Source organism: Ixodes scapularis, unplaced genomic scaffold, assembly GCF_016920785.2.
Source record: "Ixodes scapularis isolate PalLabHiFi unplaced genomic scaffold, ASM1692078v2 PGA_scaffold3__209_contigs__length_174095766, whole genome shotgun sequence".
NCBI classification, from domain to species: domain Eukaryota; kingdom Metazoa; phylum Arthropoda; class Arachnida; order Ixodida; family Ixodidae; genus Ixodes; species Ixodes scapularis.
The window spans coordinates 115812192-115838829 of NW_024609868.1; the positions used below are offsets into that span (position 1 = coordinate 115812192).

Genomic DNA, 26638 nt, shown 5'->3' on the forward strand with positions numbered 1-26638 from the left:
GGCCAAAGGGATGCTGAACCGAAATTCGGATCTCACAAAATAAGCTTGCACAAGCGTTCAACAGGGCGCCATAAACCACGAAACATCCCTCATATAGCCTTATCTCGAGCGGATGGCCGTATTTCTGGAAAACAAAGGCGCGAATGAGGGAGAATGTTGACGTCAGGAGAAATGGCCTCGCTCCCTTGCCTCTCCGCGCCCCCGCGGTATCAAAGCGAAAAGAGGAGGAAATGGGAATCGCGAGGTCACGCGTCTTCTTGGCCTTGTGCGAGCACGCTCTTCTTTTACAAAAAAATACGACGATCCAAGGAGATATCGCTTTACGAGTGACGTTTTAGGATATGTAGCGTCCCGCCTATCGATTCTGCGTTGTTTTCTGAAATTCGATTTTCGGTTCAGCATCGCTTTAATACAAAGAAGCCGTCTCCCCTCTTTCCGGTGTACGGTCGTGTATCACGTATATGCAATGTGTCACAAAAAAAAAAAGAAAAAGAAGAAGAAATTTATTGGGCTTCTTCCACCGCAAAAATAAACTAGGCATCGCTGAACGCTCATTCTCCGCCCAAAGGTAGAGCTAGCGGTCGCAACCAGATGTCAAAGTTTCAGCCCCGATCCGATACCTCATTCAAAAGTTAAAGTGATTTTCTGAAAATTTCAATGGGAAATTGGAGCCCATTTTTGCGCGTTTTCGGTTTCTGCAGGTGCCATAGGGCCCCATGTATTCGAAAATTCGGTCGGCAGCCATTTTCCCATTGGAATTTTTCAGAAAATCCCTTATAACTTTTGATTAAGGTATCGGATGAGACTGAAACTTCGGAATCTGGTTCTGACCTCTAGTGCTATTTTTGGGCGGAGAATGAGCCCTTCGGCGATGCCTAGTTTATTTTTGAGGTGAAAAAAAAACCCTGTAAATTTCGCCAAAGACCCCAGGCTGGCAGTGGTAGAGCGCTGGCTAAATTCATTATCTACAGCTGAGCCACCAAACGGCCATTGAGGCTCATCAACTTCCCAATGTCTAAACAAACACAAAGGCAAATTTTTAAGCGCGCTTTCAACACGATCCTAACTCATCTCCCAATTCTCTGACAGCAACACACGCACAAATTAACGACGAGCGTGCTGATGCACACTTCTTGAGAGAGAAAAAAAAAAAAAAAGAAAGCGAAACACGAAAAGCGCACGACGACAGGCATATGCGCGTAGTTACGCGTCTGTCGTCGTCCATTTTTGGGGTGTGCGTGTTTGCTTTCCTTTGTTTTAACACAGGCGAGTATGAGAATTCGTAATTCCATTCTGGCGACAGCTACGAGCGACGTTCAGTTCGGCGCAGAGAACCGACCATGGGCAGGGGCTCCGAAAGCGGGGGGGGGGGGGGGGGGGGGGGGGGGCAGGGGGGGCTTGAGCCCCTCCTGTCCTCAGGACCAAGCTGCCGAGCCCCACCTCCCCCTCCCTTTTCTTTTTTTTTTTTTTTTTTTAGTTTGTGCGTTTGCATGTTATCTGTTATGGGCCTTCGGCCTATCTGCTGTACCTGCGTTTCTCCTGAACCGAAATAAATTAAATGAAAATGAAATGACCCTTCTATGCATGCTGATCTACCACCCGCCTCATCTCCGCCAAGCACGAAAAGCACCGGGGCGACGGAGAGACTTGCTAGAAAAGTCAAAACCAGAAGAAAATGACAGGCAGGACTCATGAACCTGATTGACAACCAGTTTAGAGCGAACAAAGAGGGGACAGCGAAATGAATGGATTCCGACAAGACGACGTCGGCGAGCGTTTGTCTGCTTCCCCCGTGTGGAAGCAAGAAGCCCAGAAGATGCATTATGCTTCTGGCCCGCGGACAAAACAGGCAAGCGGTACTACTGCGGCGCTTAAAGGCCATCATTAGGAGAGGGGAGGCTGGTGAGCTTGGGTGGGGATTTGGGAGTGGTTAGAAGAGGCGAAAGGCTACGAGGACCTTTTTCCAGTAAGGAGCGCCTCATGACGGTTTCGCCGCCTACTACAAATGGAGGGCAACCGGACTCGCCTTCTCCCATGGAAACAGATTAGTGTCGCAAGAAAACAGTGCCCCCCAAAAATGGCGAAAGGGCGGTCAAGGTCAAGGGAAAAGGGTGTGCGCGTGCGCAGACGCTTACTGGAAAAAGGCTTTCGCCTTCGATGGCGAAAGCCTTGCGCTCATGCGGCATTGTGCCCGCAGGCATACCTCGGCGAAGTCACTCACGAACTCGCTCACTCACACTCACTCACGCTCACCGCGTCATGGTGAAGGGCTGTGAATGACTTCGTGAACTCGGAACAAGTCGTGATGTGAAGGTGATGTGACTTCGTGAATGCGGAAGGAGTCGTGATGTGAATGGGCGTGACTCCGTGAACGCGAAAGAACCCGTGATGTGAAGGGGATGTGACTTCGTGAACGCGGAAGGGGGTCATGATGTGAACGGGCGTGACTCCGTGAACTCGGAAGAAGCCGTGATGTGAAGTGGATGTGACTTCGTGAACGCGAAACGAGTCGTGATGCGAAGGGGAGTGACTTCACGAACTCGGAAGAAGCCGTGATGTGACGGGGAGTGACCTCGTGAACTCTGACGCACCCGTGATGCAGTGGTGAAGGACTTCGTGACTCTGGTGTATACGTGATGTGATGGTGAATGAATTCGTGAACGGAATTTGTGATGTGATGGGGACTGAGTTCGTGAACTAGGAGTCAGGACTCAGGAGATGTTGGTATGGATTTGCTTGCGTGTGCGTACTCTTGGCGACTGATAGCCGACTTGACATTTGGTAGTGTCTGCAGCATGTTGGTGCCCTTACACGCACAAACAGGCTGTGGCGGTTAGTATAGAGTGCAGACGGAGCAGAAACTTGGAAGGAACTTCTGTTAGGGGCCAGAACGAGATTCGTAGGGGTGGTCTGGTAACGTTTGGGGGAAGCTTTGAGAGAGGATGTGACATTTTGCGTGTGCGACTGTGCGCGGCTTAAGCGCGAAATCGGAAATGGGGAGGGGACTGTGTATTGCAGACGAAGCGGCACCAGCGCTTCCCAGATGGGGATTGGGAGGGAGGGGGGGGGGGGGGGGATGTTTGGACCGGCACAGACTCAGCGGCGACTCCAACGAGTTTGGCGGGCCTTCGCTCTTCTGCCCGATACTGCGGGCGTGCGTACCCGCGTCGCGTAGTACACGTGCAGCTTAGCGAACGTTAGGGGGGCTTTGTCTGTGCGCGGCAGACGTTTGAGCCTCCTGCATGGCCGTGGGGTTCCGTTTACGCGGCGCGGCTTGGCGGCTCCTCCTTTCGGTGTGTGTGTCTGTGTGTGTCATTGTGTTTGGGGGGCCGGGGAAGGTGTCGTTTTGCCACTGTGCTATTCTGCCACGGGAGGGTTTCTCTTCGCGTTGATTGCATCTGCGTACGTCCGTGCGCCCATGTTTTTGTCTTTTGTAAGCGCGTGCGTGCGCGCACCCCTCAAGGAAACACAAATAAAACCGTCTTCCCGGAGCTTTTACGCGAGTACTGGTGTGACCCTAACCGAATATACAATGTTTGTTTTCTCGCCCTCGCTTAATAATGCTTACAGATATTCTGATGCTGGTAATATGCGGCATACGCTAGTTTTTATCCGTCCACACGAAAAAGCGTGCGCCGGATTTGATCTGTTTCGGCCGCTTCCGGATTTTTTCAAACGCTATTTAGCATCTAAGATCTCGGGAAGGCTTGACTCTATTCTAGAAAAATCACGGAAGTTTACGGGCTTTATCGATATGCCAGAGAATTATGATAATTTTAAAAATGTGAGGAAGCAGCCGATTGGCATCACGGTTTGTCGCCCACGTTTCCTAACAAGCGCGCGGACGTGTCCGTTGCAATAACAAGCGGAGAGAATTCTACGTGCTCTCAGGCGTTTAGGTGGGGGGCCTCGCTTGCTGTTGCCGATAATAGTTTTCATCACAGTCGTGCATATGCCTGAGTTCTTGAATTCTAGGAATACGAACAGAGTTCTTCGATCTCCATTGAACGTGAATATTGACTAAAGAGGTTTTTGTTTCTGTTTATTTGAGCAAAAGTCAGCTACTGGCACGATACTTGTCTGTAAAAGCCGGACCCCATCAGAAAATATGCGACGAACACGTGGCGAAACTCAATCCACTAAGCAGCCTAGCCTTACTCCGTGAACAGCGCTTCGAACGCGAAGGCGGAGTACGAGTGTTCAAAGATTCTTGATAAAATGACATAAATCTTTTGCAAGGGGGGGAGACAGATAGTCCGTCCCCATTTCTGAATTTATCTCTTTTTTTATGCTAGCTAGTTGTGCATACGAACCATATCGGCCACATTTTGCTGGAGTGCTTTTCATTTGAAATCGAGACCACTCTTCTTACATAAGCGCTTAGACGTTCGTCTCCTCGTTATTTTCCTGAGCAAGTGACTCATTCAAAGGTCTGCTGAGTTTTTTTCAACAGCGTCGGAGCGGTACGAATGGCTCTCACTTCCATCGGAAGTGAGAGCCCATCACACAGGACCACAAGCAAACCGCGATTGCGTTGTCATCACCGTCATCCTTCTGTTGCAAGCGGGCTACCAATGAAAAACAAGGTGCGCGGTCGAGGTCGAAGTCAAATTCGAAGTAAGTGTTTATACGACGTGCAAGTAGGGGTACCAGCACGTGTCTTCCGCGCTTGCGAACGTTATCGTGACCCATTGAAAAGAAGTAAATACGAAGAATATCACAACAATCAGCGGAAAACATAAAGGGCGCGCACAGAACGCGCGAAGACGAGACAGAAAAGCGCGCGCCGTCATTGGTCAAAACGAGGTGTAAATAGCGGTACGTCAGAGCGTCTGAGGGGTAAACAAACACACGAGGTGCGCAAAGAGCTGAATAAGCCTGTTATTTTTAAAACATGGAAAACTATTGAACCGGGCTTGCCGCGTTCCTTTAAACTTTTTTCATGCACGTCGCTGTGCTGTTCTGGGGCACGTATCGTCGGTTCACTCAAAGAGCTTTTACTTTCCCACGCTCTTTAGAGCCTGGCATCGCACCTTTTTGTCCGATGAGCCGGCGATGTCCAGTTTTTCTGACAGGCTGTGTTCCCCGTCTAGAAGTGTGGACGAGCTGTTTACCCGTCCTCCCGTCTTGCATTTCCCACCAGACCTTGTTTCAAAATGACCCTTCTTTTGTAACAAAAACAAAATTAAGAACCTGCCTCTATTCATCTCAAAGACTATAGTTTGATGTTCGCTGAAGGCGTCCTCACTGGCTCTGTCTGCTTGAAGAAATCACCGGTTATCAAGGGGAGCTGAAGAAGACGACCTCTGTTTCTCTTCCCTTCGAGGTTAGTTAGCTTGCTTCTCCTTGCTAACGTCGTCTTTAATTTCACTAGAAAAACGATAAACGGTAGGGAGTTCTCGTAGACGGTTTTTGTGCTCGGTAACGATACCCAATAACGATACTATGCATGCACAAAGACGACAGAGGAGTATCGGGTATCCTTACAGGAATTATTGGGACAACACACAAAACTCCCTAGTTTCTTAGACGTGTAAAGGAAGTATAAGCACTTACTTAATTCGTCCCCAACACGCTCGTTTGTGATTAGTGCTTTTGTGTTTCAAGCTTGGGGGAAGCTTTTGTGTTTCAAGCTTGAGGCAACCTGTAAGTACAAAGTTTGACCTTGCCAAGTGTAGGGAAAAGTTCGCTGTTCGGGTTTTTCCTTACGTCCTTTGTCGACTCGTTGTGACCTGTTCTTTTTTGTTACGGGTTACGTGTGGAGTCTGTCGGTTTTGGTTTTAAGGAGCCTTTCGGTTTTTGTATTCAGGAGCATCTCTGTTAAGCCCGGCGCGCCACCACCGCGCCGTGACGTAACAGAGATGAGTTCATGTATAGGCGAATATGTCGCCGAAATTATGTTCTGGCTATACACGAACCAACGAACTCATCTCTGTTACGTCACGGCGCGATGGTCGCGCGTCGGGCGCACTTCCGGTCTGGGGCTGAAGGCGGAAGTCCCTATGTGAGACGCGTATTCTAGGGTTGTATTAAAAAAAAAACCTGACAAAACTTGCCTTCTCGTCAAAACGCCGCGACTGGGGCTGCACCAAAAGAGTCGAGAAAGGTTTGAAGATCAGTTTTCATCTGCTCGGTTCGTCCGAGAACGTGGATATGTGCCGTGAAAATGGAAAACCAGTCGCCGTCGGACCACGATTGCTTGGGCGGAAAGCAGTTTGGGTTAAATTCACGGATACTTGTTGTCATCAGATTTATTTGTTTTGTTCCGTCATGAAAGCGGGAATACCGAAAAGTTGTTGGGACCGCCTGCATGCGGACGTTCAGTGCGTCTTCAAGATCGAACGGCCGCCTGATTGCTCGAACTGTCGTCTGCTCTTTCAAACGCTTCTGCTCGTCGTCTGCTCTTGTAGACGACACCAGCCCGTGGACCAAATGTTGGCCCGGTACTTGCGATAAGAAGTGAGTGCGGAGATGTTAATCGTTGTTACCAGTGACCATCAACGACTTGTTATGCCTCATTCACTTGGTCCGATTCTGCTTGCGATTTTCAGTATCGATGTTGAACATCTCAGCTACGGTTCACGCTGTTGTAACCCGAGCGACGTCATGACTGAAAATTGCTACCGAAATTTCATCATGCGAATCAGGCTTTAGCGTATCCTCTGCGTCGTCCACGCGGAATGAATCGCCTCATGTCACATTATTCACGCGAAGTTTTGTGGTATAGCGAGCCTCAGTAATTTCGCTGAGGCTGCTCAAGTAGTCAGGCATTGCCCAGGAAGACGTAGAATCAACAATTCCAACGCAGAAACCTGCGTTGGACTCACACCACCGCCGACAACAACGCAATTCAATGGTTTGTTTATCGTCGACGCGGCGAGCTTCTTGCCCACACCCCATCGCGCATGCGCGGCACCGATGGCGTCGGCTAGGAGCGCTCCAGTTTGTTTGTAAACATGAGTTGGTGTATAAAATATAGTGGAAAAATGATGTGAAATGAGGTGCCACTGTGCACCACGTTTTACATGCTCACGTCACGTCATGAGTATAACGTTAGGAAATTCATTTTTAAATGGGCGATGCAACGATTTTTGTATTTTGCGCAAATACCGCTTAGGACGGATCCCTGACGTTAGTGACCTGTAAATTACCCGTTCGTTTTTCACCACACGCAATCGAAGTGGTAGAAAAAAATAAAGAAAAACGAGCAAAGTTCACCCCTCAACTCGCAGCCAGAACAAGCGGCCACGTGATCTGGAGCCGATTATATGCCGCCAATGTTGATCATAGCCACGCGCTGGGGTTGGCAAGGCACAGGACACGCGCTGCGTTCCAGACATTGTTATGGTTCGGCTGTTTTCGTCATTGCAGCGCTTGGACACAGGACATACCCGAATGCTTCTCGAGCTATCGATTATCACGAGCCCAACTCGAGTGTCCACGCCATGCTCGGGTCCAGTCTATGATCCGCATTCACATATCGTCACTGAGCGGTACTGCTACCGCCCAGCTACGTCACCAGGTTTTGCGAAGGAGAGATTGAATGAAAACGCTCGGTTTTGTCCTCGAAATTACAGCGCAACAAAGGAGTTTCTTGGCCAGTGGTGTTGCGTGTGAGTATCCTTGAGAACCACTAGTGCCAGTAAGCTCGTGTAAAGTGAAAAACATTCCAATTGAATATCGTTGCACCGCCCCTTTAAGTCTAGATACTTTAGACCTTGTCATTCGCAGTTTTCTCCGTAGGTAGCAGCCGCCTGCATTACTGGTGTTCTCGCGGAAAGTGGCGCACTAGCTCCCAATCAATCGCACAGCGCGTGCCATCCTGACTGAAAACAATGTCAAGGGGTGAAACTAGAAGACCCTGTCCTCTAATAAAACGCTTCGTAGAGATTCCCGCTTCAAGAACTTGCGTCCCATCAAGTTTCCGAGTCTATTATATTCGCGAACACCGCCCCGTCGGACTTTAGCAAATGATTGACTCTTTGTCCAACAGATGTTTAGTCGAACTGTGGTAAAGTTTGAAGGTAGGCCAGTCGGTGCTGACACGTGTGACGTCACTGCTCCTCGCGCATACGCAGCAAGGCTCGCCAGAAGCCACGCGAAACTGCTCAACCTAGGCCAGTGTAGACTACGCTACAAAATAAACTCCTAAAAACACGCTCCGATTCTATTCAAACATGAACTCCGAAAACACACTACGCTACCTATTGGCGACGTGCGCGACCGAAAGCGTCGCTGTGGTCGGCCTTCCACGATTGGCCCAAAAGCTGATTATGACGTCGGAAAGGGTATACCATTGACGGAAATAAGAGGAATGAAAGAACTTCAATTTCGACGGTGTTGGCAGTGTTGCTTTGACAGCGCAATGATTTCAGGCTTCCACCATGCTATTTACAAACACCATCGAACTTGTTGTTCGCAAGGTAATCACGTCACAAGGGGGAACCATAGGAGGGCGCCACCAAAACATCTCGCCGCTAATAATACGAGTCTATGCGCAGCCAAACCCCGGCGTAAAACAACGAGCGCGAGGAGCGCGTGAGTCGCGCGCCTCGCCTCGGTTCAAAGCTGAGAAAAGTGGAGTCGAGCGCCATCATTAGTTATCTCGACTGCATTTCGCTCAAAGTAGGTTGAGCGACACGAACACGCTCGGAAGTAAACATATTGCTTAGAGGTGAATGATCCAATGAGTGGTTTAATTAATGATGAGATGAACTCTGACCAACGGGTTCGAATAAAACTCAGATTTCATTGCTTCGGCAAGATGCAAACCTCTTAAAGAGGCGACCTCTTTAAGAGGTTTTTCAGGCGAGGCACTTACTTTTTTTATTTATTTGTTTAACTGACATATCCTCAGGGCCATCAGCATTACAGAGGTGAGCGGGAGTTAGAAGAGAACAGAACAAAGCTGTACACTTTGGAGCTCAGTCTGAGCTGTATAGATTATTTACGTCAATTTTTAAACATATAGTAAGTGGCAATTGTGGCAACAGATGTGGGAAGGTAGTTTCAGTCCACTGAAATTTTTGGGAATGGATGACTCTTGTTTTGGAATGTCTACTTTATATATATATATATATATGATGAAATCCGTGACAAAATATTAGACGGGTGATTCAGCGGTCGGTTGTGAAGTACTGCGTTATTATGGTATCTCTTATGAAAGTGACATCAACGCGCTATTTTACGACTTAAAGTGAGGTAGGCAACGATAGGCTGGTTGCCATGGATCATAATTATTAAGATAAAATACACAGAACAATTTTGTACTGATCGAACGACGGCTTAGCGAGCGAAACCTGGCCCACGACGTTTCATCGAATGCCACTTTAGCGAATGGCGGCGTTTATTTGACCGAATAGATAAAATGAAGGCCGCCGCTGTCCTGTTTTCGAGCTTGCCGAACCTATGGCGATGGACGCTCGAACTTGAGTTCATATTATTCTCCCCAAACTATAGCGAAGCACCCCTTGCTATCGTTCTGAACAGACCGCCTGGCGCGGTCTGTTTGGATGCCCAGTTTGCCGCCCTTACAAATGCCTAAACGTCGACTCGCGTATGTGATCTCTATTCGCTAAACTCTAATGCGCTAAAACGTCTTCGTTCATATAATATGGACTCGTATTAATGTTTGTAAGATGTTTCACAAAAATCGTGCACGCAGGTTCGTGTCTGTCTCTCCTTCTTGCCCCCACGGCGAGCGGTCGTTGGCAAAAATATAAGCGCCTTTTTTTTTTTTTTTGTAGAAAAAATTGTGCGCAACAAAAGGTAAAAAAAAAAAGGACAGGCCAGAAGGTTTTGAGGTGGGGTCCCCTCCACAATCACAACGCCGACAACCAGGCAAAGTCTAGGGAGCCTTCATGTGCGCTTTGCTAGGGTGATGCCACCCTTTGTAATACCGCTCGCCCACAAACCAGCAGCCATTTTGGTTCTGGGCATCCGTGGGGATAATAACTCTCCCGGAAACAAGCACCTTATCTCACAAGTTCGGAGCAGGGAAGTCAAGAAGCCGCTCGCTCTCCACAGCATGCGCGCTCGATGAAGAAAGCGCGAAACAAAACGAAAATAAAAGAAACGGGACAACAAAACTAAAACAAGAGGGAACAAGCTAAACAAAGAAAATGACAAGTGCAGGGTGCGTCGCCCGGCCCAGCCCAATACCCCCCCCCCCCCCCCCCCCCCCCCCACACACACACACACACACACTGACACACACATCTGGAGCCGTCAGCGCCGCTGCGAAAGAACTTCGAGGATGGCTGAGAGCCGGAGGCAGTGGCGGTGGCCGCGGCTGCAGGGGCCCACGCCGCTTTCCGTGACCTCGGTGACTCGGTGAATGGCTGTGACTCGGTGAATGACTGTGACTCGGTGAAGGGCCGTGAAGTCGAACCGGTCGAACGACTTCACGAACGGGATCAGTTCACGGACGTGAGGGGAACGACTCGCTGAACTCGATGAGCTCGTGATGGGACGGTGAGCGACTTCGTGAATTCAGAGTTGGCGGTGATGGGATGGTGAATGCTTCATGAACTCTGTCGGATTCGTGATGTGACGGTGAGCGACTTTGTGAATTCAGAGCTGGCGGTGATGGGATGGGGAATGCTTCATGAACTCTATAGGATTCGTGATGTGACGGTGAAGTACTTCGTGAACTCGACGGATTCGTGAAGTGACGGTGAATGACTTTGTGAGTTCAGAGATTGAGGTGACGTGATGGGGATGAGTTTGTCCGGTTGAACTCCGTGATGTGAATGGCCGTGAATTTTGGACGTCGGTGTACTTTGTGATGTGAAGGGCCGTGAATATTAGACATCGGTGTACTCTGTGATGTGAAGGGCTGTGACGTTTGGATGTCGGTGTACTTTGTGATGTGAAAGGCCGTGACTTTTAGACGTCGGTGTACTCTGTGATGTGAAAGGCTGTGCCTTTTGGACGTCGATGTACTTTGTGATGTGAAGGGCTGTGACTTTTGGATGTTGCTGTAATTAGTGATGTGATGGTGAGTGAGTGGGTTCGGAAATGCCGACCTATGCCCGCAGGGGGGGTGAGGAGGCGACACATGTTTACAAAACTCGGGAGAAATATTAAAAAAAGCCGACAGGAAAGAGGAATTTGGTAGCTGGCCTGGAGCTCTGTGTTTGCGTAAATGAGATGCTATTATTTCGCGAGATCATTGTGATGTAGTTTGTAAATCTCACATAACACGCATCCACCGTTTTTACTCCGTCGTGTCCTTTTTTGGTGGATGCCTTTTTCGGTGGATGCATGGAAATGATATCTATCAGCCGCGCTTAGCCACTGCGCAATGCCAAAATCTTAGACTATAAAGTGTTTTGAACCGACCCGATGCGCACACGAGGACCTGATGCGCACACGAGGACGTAAGCAGTTAAAAACGGTGGCCCACGAGTATATGATTATCGGCCTTTACAGTGACTATCCAAGGCTAGCGCTATCACCAGTCGTCGCTGCGTTGATAAAAAAATCTGTGAGCGTGCCACTGGGCAGTGGCGATGCGAGCTCATGATTTTCTGGTATTTGTTTTCGCCTCTATAGCCTCAGTTTAAAGGGATACTACAACGAAATTTCGGCGCTCATTTCTTGGTCTATATGTGTTCAAAAGAGCAGTATCCCATAGAACATACCAATATCCTGTTAAAAAAGTCTCGAAAAGGAATTTTAAAACGAATTAAACGATTAGAAAAGAGCATTTGGTGGATGTCGCTAACGCCTCGCTTGTAATGCTCGTCTAGGAACCTTGACAGCTAGTGACGGAGGTTGTCTCGTCTCCGGCCACGACGAGAGAAGGGGGGAAGGAGGAACTCCCTTCTTCCCGAGAATTCCTTTTGTGTGTCGCAGAAGTCGCTATTGTCCCCCTAAAAGATTATAGAAGATTAACCCGTCACTCAAAATTCGTACAAAAGCAGCCGCTTCGGTGGCTGGAACGACAAGGCCATCCTCTCGACGTCAGCCTCGCCGTAGCTTTGCTCGTCTTGAGACGACCTACGTCACGATTGCGTTGGATGTCACGTGCTCTAAGCTGGGCCTTCTCCGAGCGCTTGCCAGAGTGAGCCGTTTATAACGAAAAATACAGCCACCAGGATCAAAATACAAACGTGCGATTGTCATTTAAGGGTATTGTGGATCATATTCAACCTATTTTTGAACACAACGGGAATATTTCAAATTTCGTTGAAGTATCCCTTTAACATCCTATTAGGAAAATGCGTTTGAGGCGGAAATCAGTAAGTAGTTAAATGGTTGGAATGATCCACTTTCTGTTGCAACCGTCAGATTCAAAAGTGCTGCACACGTCGCGCTGCAACTTAATTTTTTTTTTTTTTTTTGCTGGAGGCGATTCTTTATTAATATTCTCTCCAAGCACTACATGTTTCAAAACAACTTACAACCAAGGATTTGGAATACAATAATAAATGTAAATATTAAAAAAAAAAAAAAAAACACAGAGCGTTTACTTCTACGAAAAGCGGGGGTTCACCGACCAGAAGGCAGGTCTCAAACAAATGTATTATGATGGTGATGGTTACATAGAAAATCACCACGAACAACTGAACAATTCTAGCGAATTACCACGATTTGAATAAAATTAAACTTCACAATGCCTTGTACGCTGCGACACTGGGCATGACGTTTTCCTTGCATGATTGTCCTATTGTGGTTTGGATTTCTTATATTTAATTGTTTATATGCCTTGCCCGTGACGTACGACGTTCTTTACCGTCGTACTTTGGTACCAAGCGCCCTATTAATGCAGTGGAAGCTATGTTGTCACTTGCCTCAACGAGTGTTTCAAATCATAATACGTTTGCACACCCAACGTCACGCTGCCATATGCGAAGGACTCCTGTTTGCAGTACAGTATTACGTCAATGCAAGGCATCTATTCCGATCTTCGTTGTTACCTGAAATTCCTTCGTTGTTCGCTGTGATTGGATGAACCTTTTGTTCTGCAAGAAAATGAACGCGGAGGCTCCTAAACTGTGAAGGCGTCACGAAACACAACATAAAGGGGGATTTCCGCACGAACGAAAGCCAAAGGGGTTTCGGTTTTCGAGTATGAATGGAAACTTCGCAGGAAGGAGACTGGCTGGTACAGCCTCCCCCAACCCTAACGCCGCCACGAGATAGCCCTCTCTGGTGACACTTTGACTTGTCGGTATACCCTATCCAGGGGAGGCAATCAAGCTGGTCCGTTGTCCGATTTATCTCTTAGCAAGCGGCAATATCTCAATACCTGGGAAATCAAGTGACGTCATTGAGGCTGGAGAGGAGCACTGTACTTACCTATCCTTATTTCGACTTCCTTTTTCAAACTAAAGTACAAAAAAAGGCTGTTGCAAGCCGGCAATATTGACAGTATCACTTAGCGCCCTTAGCTTTAAGATGCGTGATCGATGCTATTCATGTATCGTGAAACCTGAAAGCACTAGGTGGATGCAACCGGTTCATTCAGGCTAAAATATTGTTTTTAGACAAAACCCCGAGACTGGGGGGGGGGGGGGGGGGGGGGGGGGGGGAAAGGACAACACAACACGAAGTCTCAAACACAGCTCTTATCCTTCAGCGCCTTCCTTTTGTGATGCCCCCCAACTTGCATTGACGCCAGGAGTCCGAAGCGATCACGGTCGATGAACTTGATCCTGAGGCACATACCGATGTACGCAATCTCTGCCTCCAGTTGAGAATTCGATGGTCCAACTTGCTGTGTTTGAGACTTCGTGTTGTGTTGTCCTTTCTTTTCCGTGAGTCTCGGGGTTTTGTGTAAAACTTTTAACACTAGTTTGTCAACGTCTGCGTTAATACATCATGGTTCCCCGAGAATCCTTAAAAGAAGGTACGTTTTCCTTTTTCGACATAGCCAATTTGGCATAGGCACAGCTACGGTTGATATGTAAAAGTTGGTATAGAAAAGAAAAATGATAAAGAACACATGGGGCGGCTGATTTAAGTGGTTATCCAATCATTGTATGAGTTGTCAGTGCAAGCTTCTTACTGTTTTTTTGCTGAACCATTGTTTTACTTTGTTTTCTATGGATAAGTGCGTGAATATGTGAACGCGCTGCATTAATATGTTTTCATTCAAATATGGCAATTAATGTCAACCTGGAACCAACCTCACCTTGAGGATTTCAGGGATGTCGAGCCCCCCCCTCCAAAGAAAGACTTCCGGAGCCTCTGACCATGGGCCATTGACAAAGGAAATTTGGCACGCGTTATGCGACGATTGATATCGATTTTGGCCCGTTCCGCGAATGGAGCGCCGAGTTTGGTTTCTGCGAACGCTACACAGATCGTTATCGACGTCTGCTGCTCGCAAAGATTTTGCGACCGGCTTGCACGGCTCGAATTCATTTTGAGTGGTTGCAAGTGAATGACTTTCCGGCAATCAATATAGCTTAATAACTCCCATGGGCTGCGCAGTCCACTTTAAATTCCAAGGGGGAAAAATAAATAAATAAAAGAAGCGGCAGAAAAGTTTTGCGAAACCACAGGCTATGGCGTTGATGGCGTGCCTGCCGGATACGTTCAGTTCAGCGTTCTATTGGGGAGGAGATTAATTAGACCGTGGTGCCCCAAGCGGATAACTCGAAAAATGGCGGAATATCAAAAATGTATTTGGGATAACGAGCACAAGATACTCAAAAAATGTACAAGATGTCACAAAAAAAAAAAAAAAAAATTACACGGTCTTTTTTACCGCAAAAATAAACTATAGGCATCGCCAAACGCTCATTCTTCGCTCAAACGTAGCAGTCACAACCAGATGCCAAAGTTTCAGCCCAATTTTATAACTTAATCAAAAGTTATAACTGATTTTCTGAAAATCTCATTGGGAAAATGGCGGCCGACTGAGTTTTCGAATACATGGGGCTCTATGGGCACCAGAAACCGAAAACGGGCGCTTGCACCTTTGCATTTAATTGCATTATAATTATAACCAAAAATGGACTCCATTTTCCCATTGAAATTTTCAGAAAATCACATAACTTTTGATTAAGTTATCGGATCGGGTTGAAACTTTGGCATCTGGTTGTGACCTCCAGTTCTACCTTTGGGCGAAGAATGAGCGTTCGGCGATGCCTAGTTTATTTTTGTGGTAAAAAAGACCGTGTAAATTTTCTTGTGTGACACGCTGTACTTAAAATGAGCATCAAATACTCTCCATCGAAAGTATTTGCAAGATACCAAGATTCTTCAAAAAAGTATTTGAAATACAGTATCTTGAGCAGAATATTTGAGATAGGCACAAGGCTGGTTTCGCAGCAGGCGACTCTTGGCCAGCAGACGACAGCCGGTTCCTCCGGGTCTCCTATTTAGTGCTGTGACACGGACGCTTCCGCGACGCGCTGTCACACGCCTCGCTCCAACGCTCTTATTGGGTCGCGGTGGCCGGAGCTGTCGCTGTGGCCGTAGCCTCCACCGTTTGCCAAGTTGTCGCAAAACGGAGTTTAAAAACTAAGAAAAAGAAAACCAACTTAATTTGGGTATGATACTGATATTTATATATAAATATATAAACCAGTATTTAAAATTTACAAGCAAATCAGAAAACTGAGAGTAGCCAAAACAAAAGACATAATTGCGAAAAAAAAAAAAAAAAAAGTCGCCAGCCAATAAAAGGGGCGCGTTCTGCGCTACGCTGCGTTCACTGCGCTCATCGTCGGAGTATCGCGGAGTGATGTGCGGCGTCGCGGATAGAATGTTTCGTAAGGCTAATGCAAGCTAACGTACAAGGGGTGCATCTGGTGTGATCCCCTGGCCACGCGGGTAACACTGGGTAGGCAGCAAATGCTGCAGCCCGAGGTTCTATTTCCCGGGTCTTGTCTCAGCCGGACGTGCATCCGATTACTTGGAGGTGCAAGAAGACCCCCGGTCTGGCTCCACTGGTGGAGCCTTCTATTCAAGAGTGGGAAGCGGGGCTGCAGAGCGACGTCGTCATCGGTGTGCAAAAGCGGCTGGTGACCCGCGCGCTCGATGTTCAAGCCGCAATAAAAGCCCTCGAATGACATCCACTCTATCCCTCCGACTCCCCCTTCCCTTCCGTATTCTTTCCTGTGATGTATTAAAAGTTTTCAACAACAACATCAATGACTCTCCTGCTCATGCAATATGACGAAACCAAAAAGGAACACGCTGGCGGCGTCGTTTTTGTCGCCTATTGTTCTTAGAGACCCTTGATTGTAGAGAGGGTCCAACTCAAACCATAGGGAGTGTTTGCAGTTTAATGGCGGACGCCTCCATCGGAGATTGGTCATTGGTCGCAAGCAGGGTGTAAGATAGACAGGTGGGGAAACGGCCCATGGATGGATGGATGGATGGATGGATGGATGCATACGGCTGAGCCCTTAGAAACCTCCCGCAGCGCCGTGACCGGATTGTGTACTCGTCTGCTTGCGGGTACACCCGATTTGCGACAGATGGCGCTGCGGCGAGAAGAAAAAAATTGGAATCGAATTTGCATGGAACTCTATGGGAGAGTGCGCGATGTAAACCGAGAGCACGACAGTCCTCCATTGAAAATCCACGAGAAACCTTCTCCGTCAGTTTAGCCGGTCGCCACCGGTCGCCCACCTGTAGTGAGAGTTCGCGGTGCTCCACATAGATGGCATCAAAGAAAAAGAGAAAAACGACACAATCCGGTCGTTCATTTCGCTCTCGTATCCCCACCTGTCTATCTTCCATCCTGGTCGCAAGTGCGCATGCCCTGCGTCATCGTGTGGCCAGGGGGAAAGCAGACGGAAAGGCAGAGACGCTCGCGGACGACCAATGCATTCGTCACCGCACTCGTATTGCAAACGCGGTCCACAAACCACGTGACCCCTATGAAGCAGTTGGAAATTGTCTGTAATACAGGCTCAGTAAAGGTTCGTCCCTTGGTTGAATAGATGATGACTGCCCGGCGGTGTCTTGCGGGGCCAGTCGTTTGATGAGCCTTGTTCGGTGGGTGATCAGAAGAGTGCGACAGATGCGGGAGGACTTCGTCTAAACCCTATATTTAGACGTTACGAGCTATTGTACACAGTATATACAGAGCAAAGGGAATTCCCGTCCTCCAAATTAGTCCAAGTCCAAGCCAAAAAAGGGCTTCTCTCTCCCCCGTCACGGGCTTTTGAAGACGCTGACCCCCTCACTCTCGAGCGAGGATCAACCAATCATTTCAAAGCTTTGCTGGAGCCACGTGATATCCACCGTCCTATAGTTGGCAAGGGCGTCGATACACATTCGTTAACTTGCCAACGGACTACAGCCGACAGCTCCGTAACTTCGTCCGTGCATCCCGTTGCAGACATAGCGGCGCCTCTCCGGAACCCCCAGGTTGAAACCCAAGAAGCCCCGTAGAATGCGCAAGCCTCCAGATTCAAAATAAAAAACAACATCTCTTCCCGAGGGGTCATCCCGAAGGGGGAGACACAGGAAGACGCTCTCCAGGGGGGCCGCGTCGGCAGAAAGGCCCACGCGGTCTCCCGTTAGAAAAATAAAACTACACAAAACGACCGGGGAGGGAGCATCATACACGCCGCCGGACAAGACGACCGTCGCCCGGCCGATCGAGAAACCAGACGTCTACTCGTCGGGAAGCAACAGACTGTCACAAATTCAGTGCTCTGGTACCTATTCATCAACGCTAGACGCATGAAGGTTACGGTGTTTTTCAATAAACAGCTTTTTTTTTTTTTTTTTTTTTTAGTTTTGATGGTGTCAAGATACTAAAGGCCCGTTCACACTCTTGCGACCGAGTTAGACCGAGAGAGACCAGACCGGTTTTTAAGCCTCTTGCGACTTCTTAGGACCAGCTCCGCTGCATCGCATCCGGTTCTAAGAAGTCGCAAAAGGCTTAAAAACCCGTCTGGTCTCTCTCGGTTGAAGTCGGTCGCAAGAGTGCGAACGGGCCTTAAGACTCTGTACGAGGCGCTTGTAGTTGCGTAAACCTCTAAATGAAATTAACATTTCGTTGCCATGAGTCGTACCTGGGGCGTGCCGAAGACGAGTATTCCAAGGACTTACATGGGCGCCACAAGTGCGTAGGGCGTGGAAGCTTATAAGTCTTGTCACGGTGACACGAAAAAACAATACAGCGAACTAACGTCTGGATGCTCAGACTTCACATCGGTTTCTGTCTTCAAATTCTTTCTTCACCAGCCATCAAAAGGTGGGCAGACTGAATTTTGGAAAGGGTCTATTTATTGTGACGAATTGCCCGTCGTTATTACGACGGGATTTTAGTTTCTTAGAAAATTCCGGAAGCTCTTTTTGCGGCGCAAAACTTGAGCGAACGCAATGTGAGTGCAGCGGCTAAACAGGACCTATCGATGAAAATGACCTGTTTGCCGCTAGGGGCGCCCTATTCAGGGCTTCTTGAGCGCCGCGTTCACAGCGGATGCTAGAAACGACACCTCACTTAACTTTCGAGAAGACTCACAATTTTGGTGGTGCTTGTGAAGCGCACGTTTCGGAAGCGTTGTGGAACTCGCGCTCTGCAACAGCGGACACATGTATGGCCAGGGCATTACAAAGCACCTGGATGGAGCAGGACTTCTGTACCCCTTCAGACGAACTAATTCATCTGCCCGACATTCTCACAATGTTTGCGACAGACGTTATCATGCAAACGTAAGGAACTGGTGACGCTTCGAGATACTAGAGAGGTTTGGTAGATCGTTCGGATGACTCCGAAAACGGTGCCCGATACTCCGCCGCCGTCTTTGCGCATACATCGTATCGTTATCGGGTATCGTTATCGGGTATGGTAATCGGGTATCGTTATCGGGTATCGTTATCGGGTATCGTTATCGGCGGTATCGGAATGATCTACTAACACTCTATTACTTAGGTTCGCAGAGCGAGCACCGTACGACTCTCCTCCGCTACGGCTATACACCCCTTTCGAAATACGGCTCTTTGTTGGCAGCTGCGAAATGCCTGCACAATGGCGGACTAAAACCTCAACGTCACGGCACACTGAAAAAAGCACACAGACAAAAAAGGGGATGAGCGCAGTGACGTTGCACTTTCGACGCTCTTTGATTGGCTCGTCTACTCGTAGGCCGCGCTCCGACGTTCGCTATCTTATGGAATGACTTGCACGTTCCTCGACGCAGTTGTTCCGCCATTGTGCAGGGGTTCCGACCTTCTAATAATCGGCACGTGACTTCTGAAAGGGGTCTATAGCGGAGGAGAGTCGTACCTGCCCGAAAACACCGAAACTCATCGCCACAACAATGCTCTCAGTAAAGCAGACAAAAAAAAAAAAAAGTGTACAACAAGTTTGTGCGGAAGCCTCTTCCTCGTAAATTCCAAACGCGCAGAGACACAGTCACTGTGCACTCTGTTGTACAGAACGCGACACTGTTAGCGCGAACAAGCGATCGCCGGTTTTCCAGTTTTTCCCCTTGAAACCAAAAAATGTCATCGAGGTTAGTATTGCTACGGAAAGAGCTCATTTAGTTTCATAATGTAACCGATAAAATTTCGTGCTCGCTAATACCATTTACAAGTAAAATACGAAAATTAGCCGATGTCGTGTTCGCGCTAACAGTGTCGCGATGTGTACATACACATTCTCAGCTAGAATAATTGCGTCGTAAACGACAGACACTTGCGAGAGGTCAATATCTTGCCCGTTGCCTCCACGAACGTCATTCAACGCAGCGGCACGATTGTCTTTGAAGTATATGAAGTTGAGTGTATAATGTTTAGTTCAACATGTGGTCTACAAATGTGCCATCAAATGCTTTCTAATCGTTTTTTTTTAATAAACACTTTTCAATATATTGTTTTCTGATTAAGAAGTAAAATGACACGTCAGGTCTTATTTTTCAGCTGCGCTCTAATCCGTCTGAAAGCATTTTGCTGCCCGTGGCTTCCTTCTCTAATTCATCTGTACATAGCGATAATCTCGAAGGCCTCGTAAGGGCCGCTCCGGCGTCCATGGTCCCTGCGAAGCGAAAGGTTGGCTCCACCGCAGACACTGGCGCTGCTTAGCGCCACCAGCCGGGAGCCACGCGCACGTCTTGCCGGCTGCCTTGGTATTGCGCATGCTCCGCGTTGACAGGCATTGTGAAGCTAACATGGGAGGTTGTTAAAAACCAAAAGCGCAAACACGAAGGAAAAGAAGAGGGGACAGTACAGAGCACTTTGTCCCGTCCCCTCCTCTTTTTCTTGGTGTTTGCGCTTTTGATTTTTAACAATGTATAACCAACCAGCCCAAAAGTTAATTTTAATTCTAACATAGGAGACCCTCGTAATACTATCTGCAGACGGCCTCCCTCTCCGTGTCCGCAACCTGCTGTGGCGACTTGTCTCTTCCGAATCCCTTGCGCCCGCCCTTGCCTGTAGGCTGCGACGAGCTCCGTGACTTCAGTCGAAACGTAGAGAACGAAAACACAAGTAAATAGATGAATACAAAATCAAAATGGCGCAGATAATAGTTATATTTCTTTGCTGGTGTACCTTTTATGCACGAAGAAATAGGGGAAAAATATAAAAGGGTAGTGCAACGATTTTAATGTCGAAAGAATTGCAACTTTGCACTTATTATATTGTTTATCCAAGCACAAGTGATTTTACCTAGCGATAGCTCGCACTGCCTGGTGATATGATCAAATACACGTAATCGCAAGTAATAAGGTTGTGCTTCTCGAAAAAATACGCGGACAACGTTTCGGGCGGACGCCCTTCTTCAAGTAATTACTTCCAGCAATTACTTGAAGAAGGGCGTCCGCCCGAAACGTCGTGTATACCTCCTTGTCCACGTATTTTTTCGAGAAGCACAACCTTATTACTTGCGATTACGTGTTTTGGCTCAATGTGCTCGCCAGCGACCCCATTCTCTTTGATCAAATACAACCTAAGAAAGACAGAGCGGAGGGGCAAAAGGGCGGAAACTATACCCGTATTCACCTCCCTAGTAAAAAAATAGTTGGGCTCCTCACGTAGCATTTCTAATTTCCGGCTCGAAACGCCAAACACGCTCGAAACGCCAAAAGCACCGGTTTCTCCTACAACGATCAAATCTCGCAAGAAGTACTCCGCTCCGCGTATGAACAAAACGCAAAGGTGGAAACGGGTATCGGTTCGGAAAGCTGAAATGGAGAGGAGCGACCTCCTTTCCACAACGGCTTTCCTCGTGGGCGCCCTTTCCTGCCTTCTCCAACTTGTCTTTCTTACAAAAAAGAGTGAAGGGAAGAAACATATCGGCTCAGAAGAACGAGAAAAGGTATGATATTTTGGTCCCTAGGATAGGTGGCGGAAGCTACCTTCTGTATTCAAGGATGCAGCCGTTAGCATGCTCTATATATCTATCAGAGCTCTGCCATCTATCCATCCATTCATTCATGCTTTCGTCACTTTCGTCTGGATAGGCGCTTCAATCGCAGCGCATATCGAACTTGACTTCGTTTTCGTGTGTGTGTGCCGTGTGTACTCTCTGCACGATGAGCAAGTTCATTTTGATTAGGTGGGTCCTCGACAACGCGCTGGATGTCTGCCCGCTCTCGGCCTTGGAAAGCAAGGAGATCCGTGAACGTCTCACGAACGACGCGGACGCCATCGGACCTTTGCGCGGGTCCCGCGTGGATGTCAACAGATGGGAAGAGCCCGAGGAGGCGATTATCATCGACGCCGGCAAGTCCTTTCCTCTTGCTTTTCTTTAGCCAGGTGTCCATTTGAAACGGATTGCGGGCGTGTATCTGTGCGACTCGTCAACGTATCGAGCGTCACGCTCAGGTTGTTTTCCCCACACCAACGTAGAAGTTGGATGTGGTCGTCTTTTTTAGATGGACCGTGTTTCATGGAAGCGTGGGCTGCAAAACACGCCTGACGCACGCACAATCGCGCGTTCTGGCTTCACGTAATGCGCGCGCGAGGACGCTTGCATTTGCGGACGTGAAGGCGTCGTGATTTGCCGTAGCATGTCGTTTTTGCGACTGCTCAGTTATTCGCCAAGTTTCTCCTTTCCTCTCCACGCCTATAAAAAAGTATAGAACTGCACGCGCGCACGCTACCACTGTAAACAGCCAACTTGTTAACAGGCCCTTTGTGCGATTTTCGTTCCAATCAAGTTATAATATGCCCCGACATGACACAGCTTTGTGGTTTCGTCGCACTACCGCAAAGACCAAACAACAGGGGCATTTGATATTTCCTCTCATGTGGACTGTGCGGTCAAAGCAAGTATAGGTTTCCTATCGACATAGTTTTCTTTATGCGCTTTGTTCATATTTCCTGTCTGGCACAGAATTATTCGCTGTCAGGTACCACGTTGCCACACCGCGCAACAATTGTTTATTCGATGATTTGATAGGATAACCAAAATGGTTTTAGAAACCTCCACAAGGCTTTGTTGTGATATGCAGAGCTTCTAAGAGCGCTTTAATGATCTCGTATTCGTTCAGAATTCAATTAAACGGCGTTTCATGATCCGACGGTCGACGAAAAATGGCCAGTATCGGTTGTTTCTACTTCGCAGCTATAGTAACCGAGGCTACAAAAATAACGTCGTGATTTTTCATTTTATTTGTTTTTTGTTGCGGGAAGACAATAGTGCAACTTTCGCTCCAGAAACCTGTCTCACTTTCTCCGGGTGAGAGGTCTTTTGTCAAGGTTGTCTTATCGGTGAACTCTTGATCCAAACAGTGCAGAGGACAAAAGATCGTGCCCCACGTTTATGGCGCGTTCACACTGGAAGCGGATCCGCAAACGCAAAGCGGATCCGCGCGATCTCAACCGTAAAGCGGCTAGGATCGAGCAGGGTTGCCAGGTGTTTGAACTCCAAACGTCTACGAGATATAGCCCAAACATAGCCAAATGTCGATCCAGAAAAATAACCCCAAAATAGAAAAAAAAAAAACTCACCATTTGAAACATTTATTTTGAAAAGAAAAGACACATAATACATTTTTATCCATCAAATGCCCCAGAAATGGCGTCCCTTGCACGTTCGACGAAATTCCTGGAACGCTCATACAAGCGCATGACAACATACCTTCCACTATATTGGGACGCTTGGTGACCAGAATGACGTCACGGGAGAACTATGCAGAATTCAAACAACCTAAAGAATGCGCAGAACAGGTGCTGTTAAGGCCGCAAGGAATCGCGCCGTCACTTGTTGAGATGGAAAAATAACAGCACATGCTTGCATTCGGAGGTAAACAATTGCACAAAGCGCGCAAAAAGAAGACGAATTAGTTTGCTGTCGCAAACTTATCAGGGTTAAGGGACTGAAGCGCCAAATGTTCACGTAACTTACTTTAAAAATACATTCAAACCTATAAAACCAAGTGCTTTCAGGCATTTTGGTTCCAGCACAGGTCAGAAATAGCTCAGTGCACAGGTCAGAAATAGCCCAATGCACAGGTTAGAAATAGCCCAATACTAGCCAAATAGCCAACTACCATTTTTTCCCGCCAACTGCAAATAAAACTAGCCCAATTTGGCTATTTATAGCCCAACCTGGCAACCCTGGGATCGAGCGGTTGGAGAGTGTTTTTGTCAACCGCTTCGGGACCGATTTCTCCCAACCGCTTTCATGAACCGCAAAGCGGTAACCAATCACAACGCGACGCTGACGTGACGTCAGTGACTTTCGAAGCAAGATGGCACCTGTCGCCGGTGGGCGTCCAAGGGGCTGTAGTCCTAGCGCCACAGCAGACAAATCAACGGAAAAACGTGATGTTCACGTCCGTCACTTGAATCCATCGCGAAAAAAAATGACTCGTAATTTTAACGGGCTTCGCACCGGTGATTTGGTTCGGATAAGAGTTTATTTATTATTCTGGGTGCCACAGGCCCGAAGCTCGCTGCCTTGTTAGTCGTCGGTAGAACGTCGGAACCGGCCCCTGGTCGACCGAAACGTCAGCTTTTCTACTCACGATAGTCGCGTGAACTATTGAAAGCTTTCGACACCATGCATGAACAAAACGAAGGCCGATAGAGACGTCGCGAGCCTGATTGCGTAGCCAACGCACTACCGCAGCGGGCAGGGTACCTGCGCTAGCTCGACCTGTAACGTTTACAACTAGCAAGAGAAAACAAAAGAAACATACTCAAGGAACAAAGTGTATGTACCAGACAATGCAGGGGTAATCCATACGGCGTTTATTTGAGCTTAATGTGAAACAAACAGTAGACTCGGTCGACGTGCGAGTGACGAGAGGAGAGTCCGCCACCAACGAAGTCACGACCGGCTAGCACCGAACACATTCCCCGCACCACGGTACACCCCACCGCTCACAACTTTGAAAATGATAAGAGCGAATGAGGGGGGAAAACTAGCCCTCTAACCGGGAAAGCAGGGTCAGCTATTCATGCGGGAAGGGTCCACTTCGAAAAAAAAAGGTCGGGGGCATCCTGAGTCAGCAAGGCGCGACTAGCTGGGCTTTGCTTGTAGGCGAAGTAGAGGGAATCACAGACGAGTTTGGCGAGTCCATGCCTTTTTTTTTTTTTTGCTGCCTAAACTTATGATGCGTGCGAACATCCCCAAGAAAAATCTTCAGAGTGACAAAATCGCAAAATGTTGGCTTTGGATCGTGGATTAAAGTGGATTTTGGATTTTAAAACAGGGTTGCCAAGCGCAAGTCTCAAAAGATCACGCGTGATAGCCGAGAAACTGCCAACCGCCTCTCGGTGTGTCTGAACGGGGTCGCTCGCGAACCGCATCCGCAACCGCTTTGCGAACGCGGATCCGCTTCCAGTGTGAATGCGTCATTATGGCGCATTCACGCATTCCAATCTTGTTCAGTTCAAGTTGTGCGAATGTCGCCTTGACTGTTCGTCTAATAAATTCCCTTGCCTTGCCGCCTTCTATACCTTTCCCCTCTTGTGTGGTGAACGAACGCTGGAACCCTTGATTTTTTTTTTTCCCTGCGCATGAATATGCTTTCAGAGCCTTATTGCAGCATTACGATGGCAGTTTTTTTTTTTTTTGCTTCTGATATTTGTTTACACGGTTGGTGCTCGTTGTGGCGCCATTGATTTACGCATGATTATTTTTGTGTTGGTGGGAGCGGGCCGCCGGCCAGACTTCACTGGAAGGACCACGGCCAGCCACAGGCCGGCCAAAAGACTTCCGCGGTCTAGAACAAGGAAACTCACTTCACTATACGTTTCCATACCGGTGTAAAAGTATATGGCGTGATAATGATTTTTTCCCCCTTCTGAATTGACAGCGGCGTCGGTTCCTTGAGAATCCAAAACATGTAAAACTTCTACAAAGCTCTGTACCTCTTGCGCAAATATTATGTAACGTCGCAATTAAATATCAGGATGAAATGTTCACTGTAGAAGATAACGAAATGGGAAAGCAAGCCAACCTTGTATACCTATATCCCCTCGCAAAAATTTGTAGTTTCTTGTTTGCGCTACCTACACGGTCTTGACAGCTGTTTGTGCCGTATCACCCCTGAAAATTGTACTAGCAATAATTAAGTCTTCCTTTTTCTTTCTCCACACAACGTTTTTAGGGTTGAAAGAGATGATGAGGAAGAGAAGGCAGTGGCTTGCATCGGAAGCCGCTTCGGAATCCCAAGCCAACCCGCAAAATGTAAGTGCAGCTTCCTTGGGACATGAAGGCGTAGTGCCGTCCAAAGCATCTTGGGGGTACCCCTTGGCCACAGTTCCGGTTTCGATTTGCCAACCTGACTTCACAACATCCTGTCACGACCAAATACAATGCTTGAATTTTCGAATATGTGACTTTCCCGAAATTTATAATTGTGTGGCCTACCAATTCAATCAAAAAAGCAAATTTGGGGAAAATGGGGGAGGAGGGGGGGGGGGGGCTCTTATCATGCCAGAGTTTATGCGCACGTAAAGAGTACTACAAAGGAACATGGAAGTATATACTCGGTCTGTCACCCTGTTCCATCTTCTCCTCAATGGGCTTCTTGAATGATCTGCGAGTGCGGAGGGTCATGGTGCAGTCGGGAGCGGTGGCCATGCCTTTTGAAAGGTATGGGACGTGGACGGGCCATACTCCTATCCTCGCTGAGCCTAAGGCATGTCTAGAGCCACTAAATGAGCGGCGCTTAGAGTATCGGCACTCTGTTCACGACATTGTGTAGGGCGCCGCCATTTTGGTGCTTGTGCAGACAAGACGCCACTGCCGATCGTCATGACTCAAAAGTATGACTTTTTCAGCATTAGGTTCGCTCGTAGGAAGCTCGTGTATTATCGATTTAAACATTTAATGAGGACGAAAAAGCGTTTCCTGTGATTTTAGATAAACCTTCAGATAACTGGCAATCATGATTTTAAGCCACAGTATGGCCAAGTGTCGTTACTCTGAAGCGCAGCTTATTTAGTGGCACTTAGGCAGGTCCTTAAGGGCTCTGGAGGTCAGTGTTTCAACGGGAGCTTTCATGAAGATGAATAGGTGCACCGCAAACGGGCGCTGCATTTATTTTCGTGCAGTGCTGAGATGCACTACCTCGTCACCGGGACGACCGAAATCGAAACCATGCCACCCTCTTCATGACCAAAGAGGTCTTATAATACTACGCGCGCAGTAGTGCATGCAGAGATTTTTGGAAGTAGTCTATTCAATACTTACCAATGCCTGTTTCAATTTGGATGAGTATCACCCCGGTGTGCTGTGCCTATCTATAGCCTCCTCTAT

At 47.9% G+C, this 26638-nt stretch overlaps 2 protein-coding genes across 3 annotated transcripts in view; both read left to right on the forward strand.

Moving 5' to 3' along the window:
- LOC8025703 (choline transporter-like protein 4) overlaps window positions 1-26638 on the forward strand; it is a 647806-nt gene that overhangs the window by 57023 nt on the left and 564145 nt on the right. The gene's annotated exons all lie outside the window — the stretch shown is intronic.
- Window positions 21365-26638, forward strand: part of LOC115317311 (formin-like protein 1) — a 43969-nt gene continuing 38695 nt past the window's right edge. The window contains exons 1-2 of one of the 2 annotated variants that reach the window (XM_040503429.2): window positions 21365-21645; window positions 25485-25564. In XM_040503429.2, coding sequence (XP_040359363.2) covers window positions 21456-21645; window positions 25485-25564 — 270 coding nt within the window. In that variant the 5' untranslated portion in view covers window positions 21365-21455. The remainder of the gene's footprint in view (window positions 21646-25484; window positions 25565-26638) is intronic. The other variant, XM_040503430.2, reaches the window with a different exon arrangement.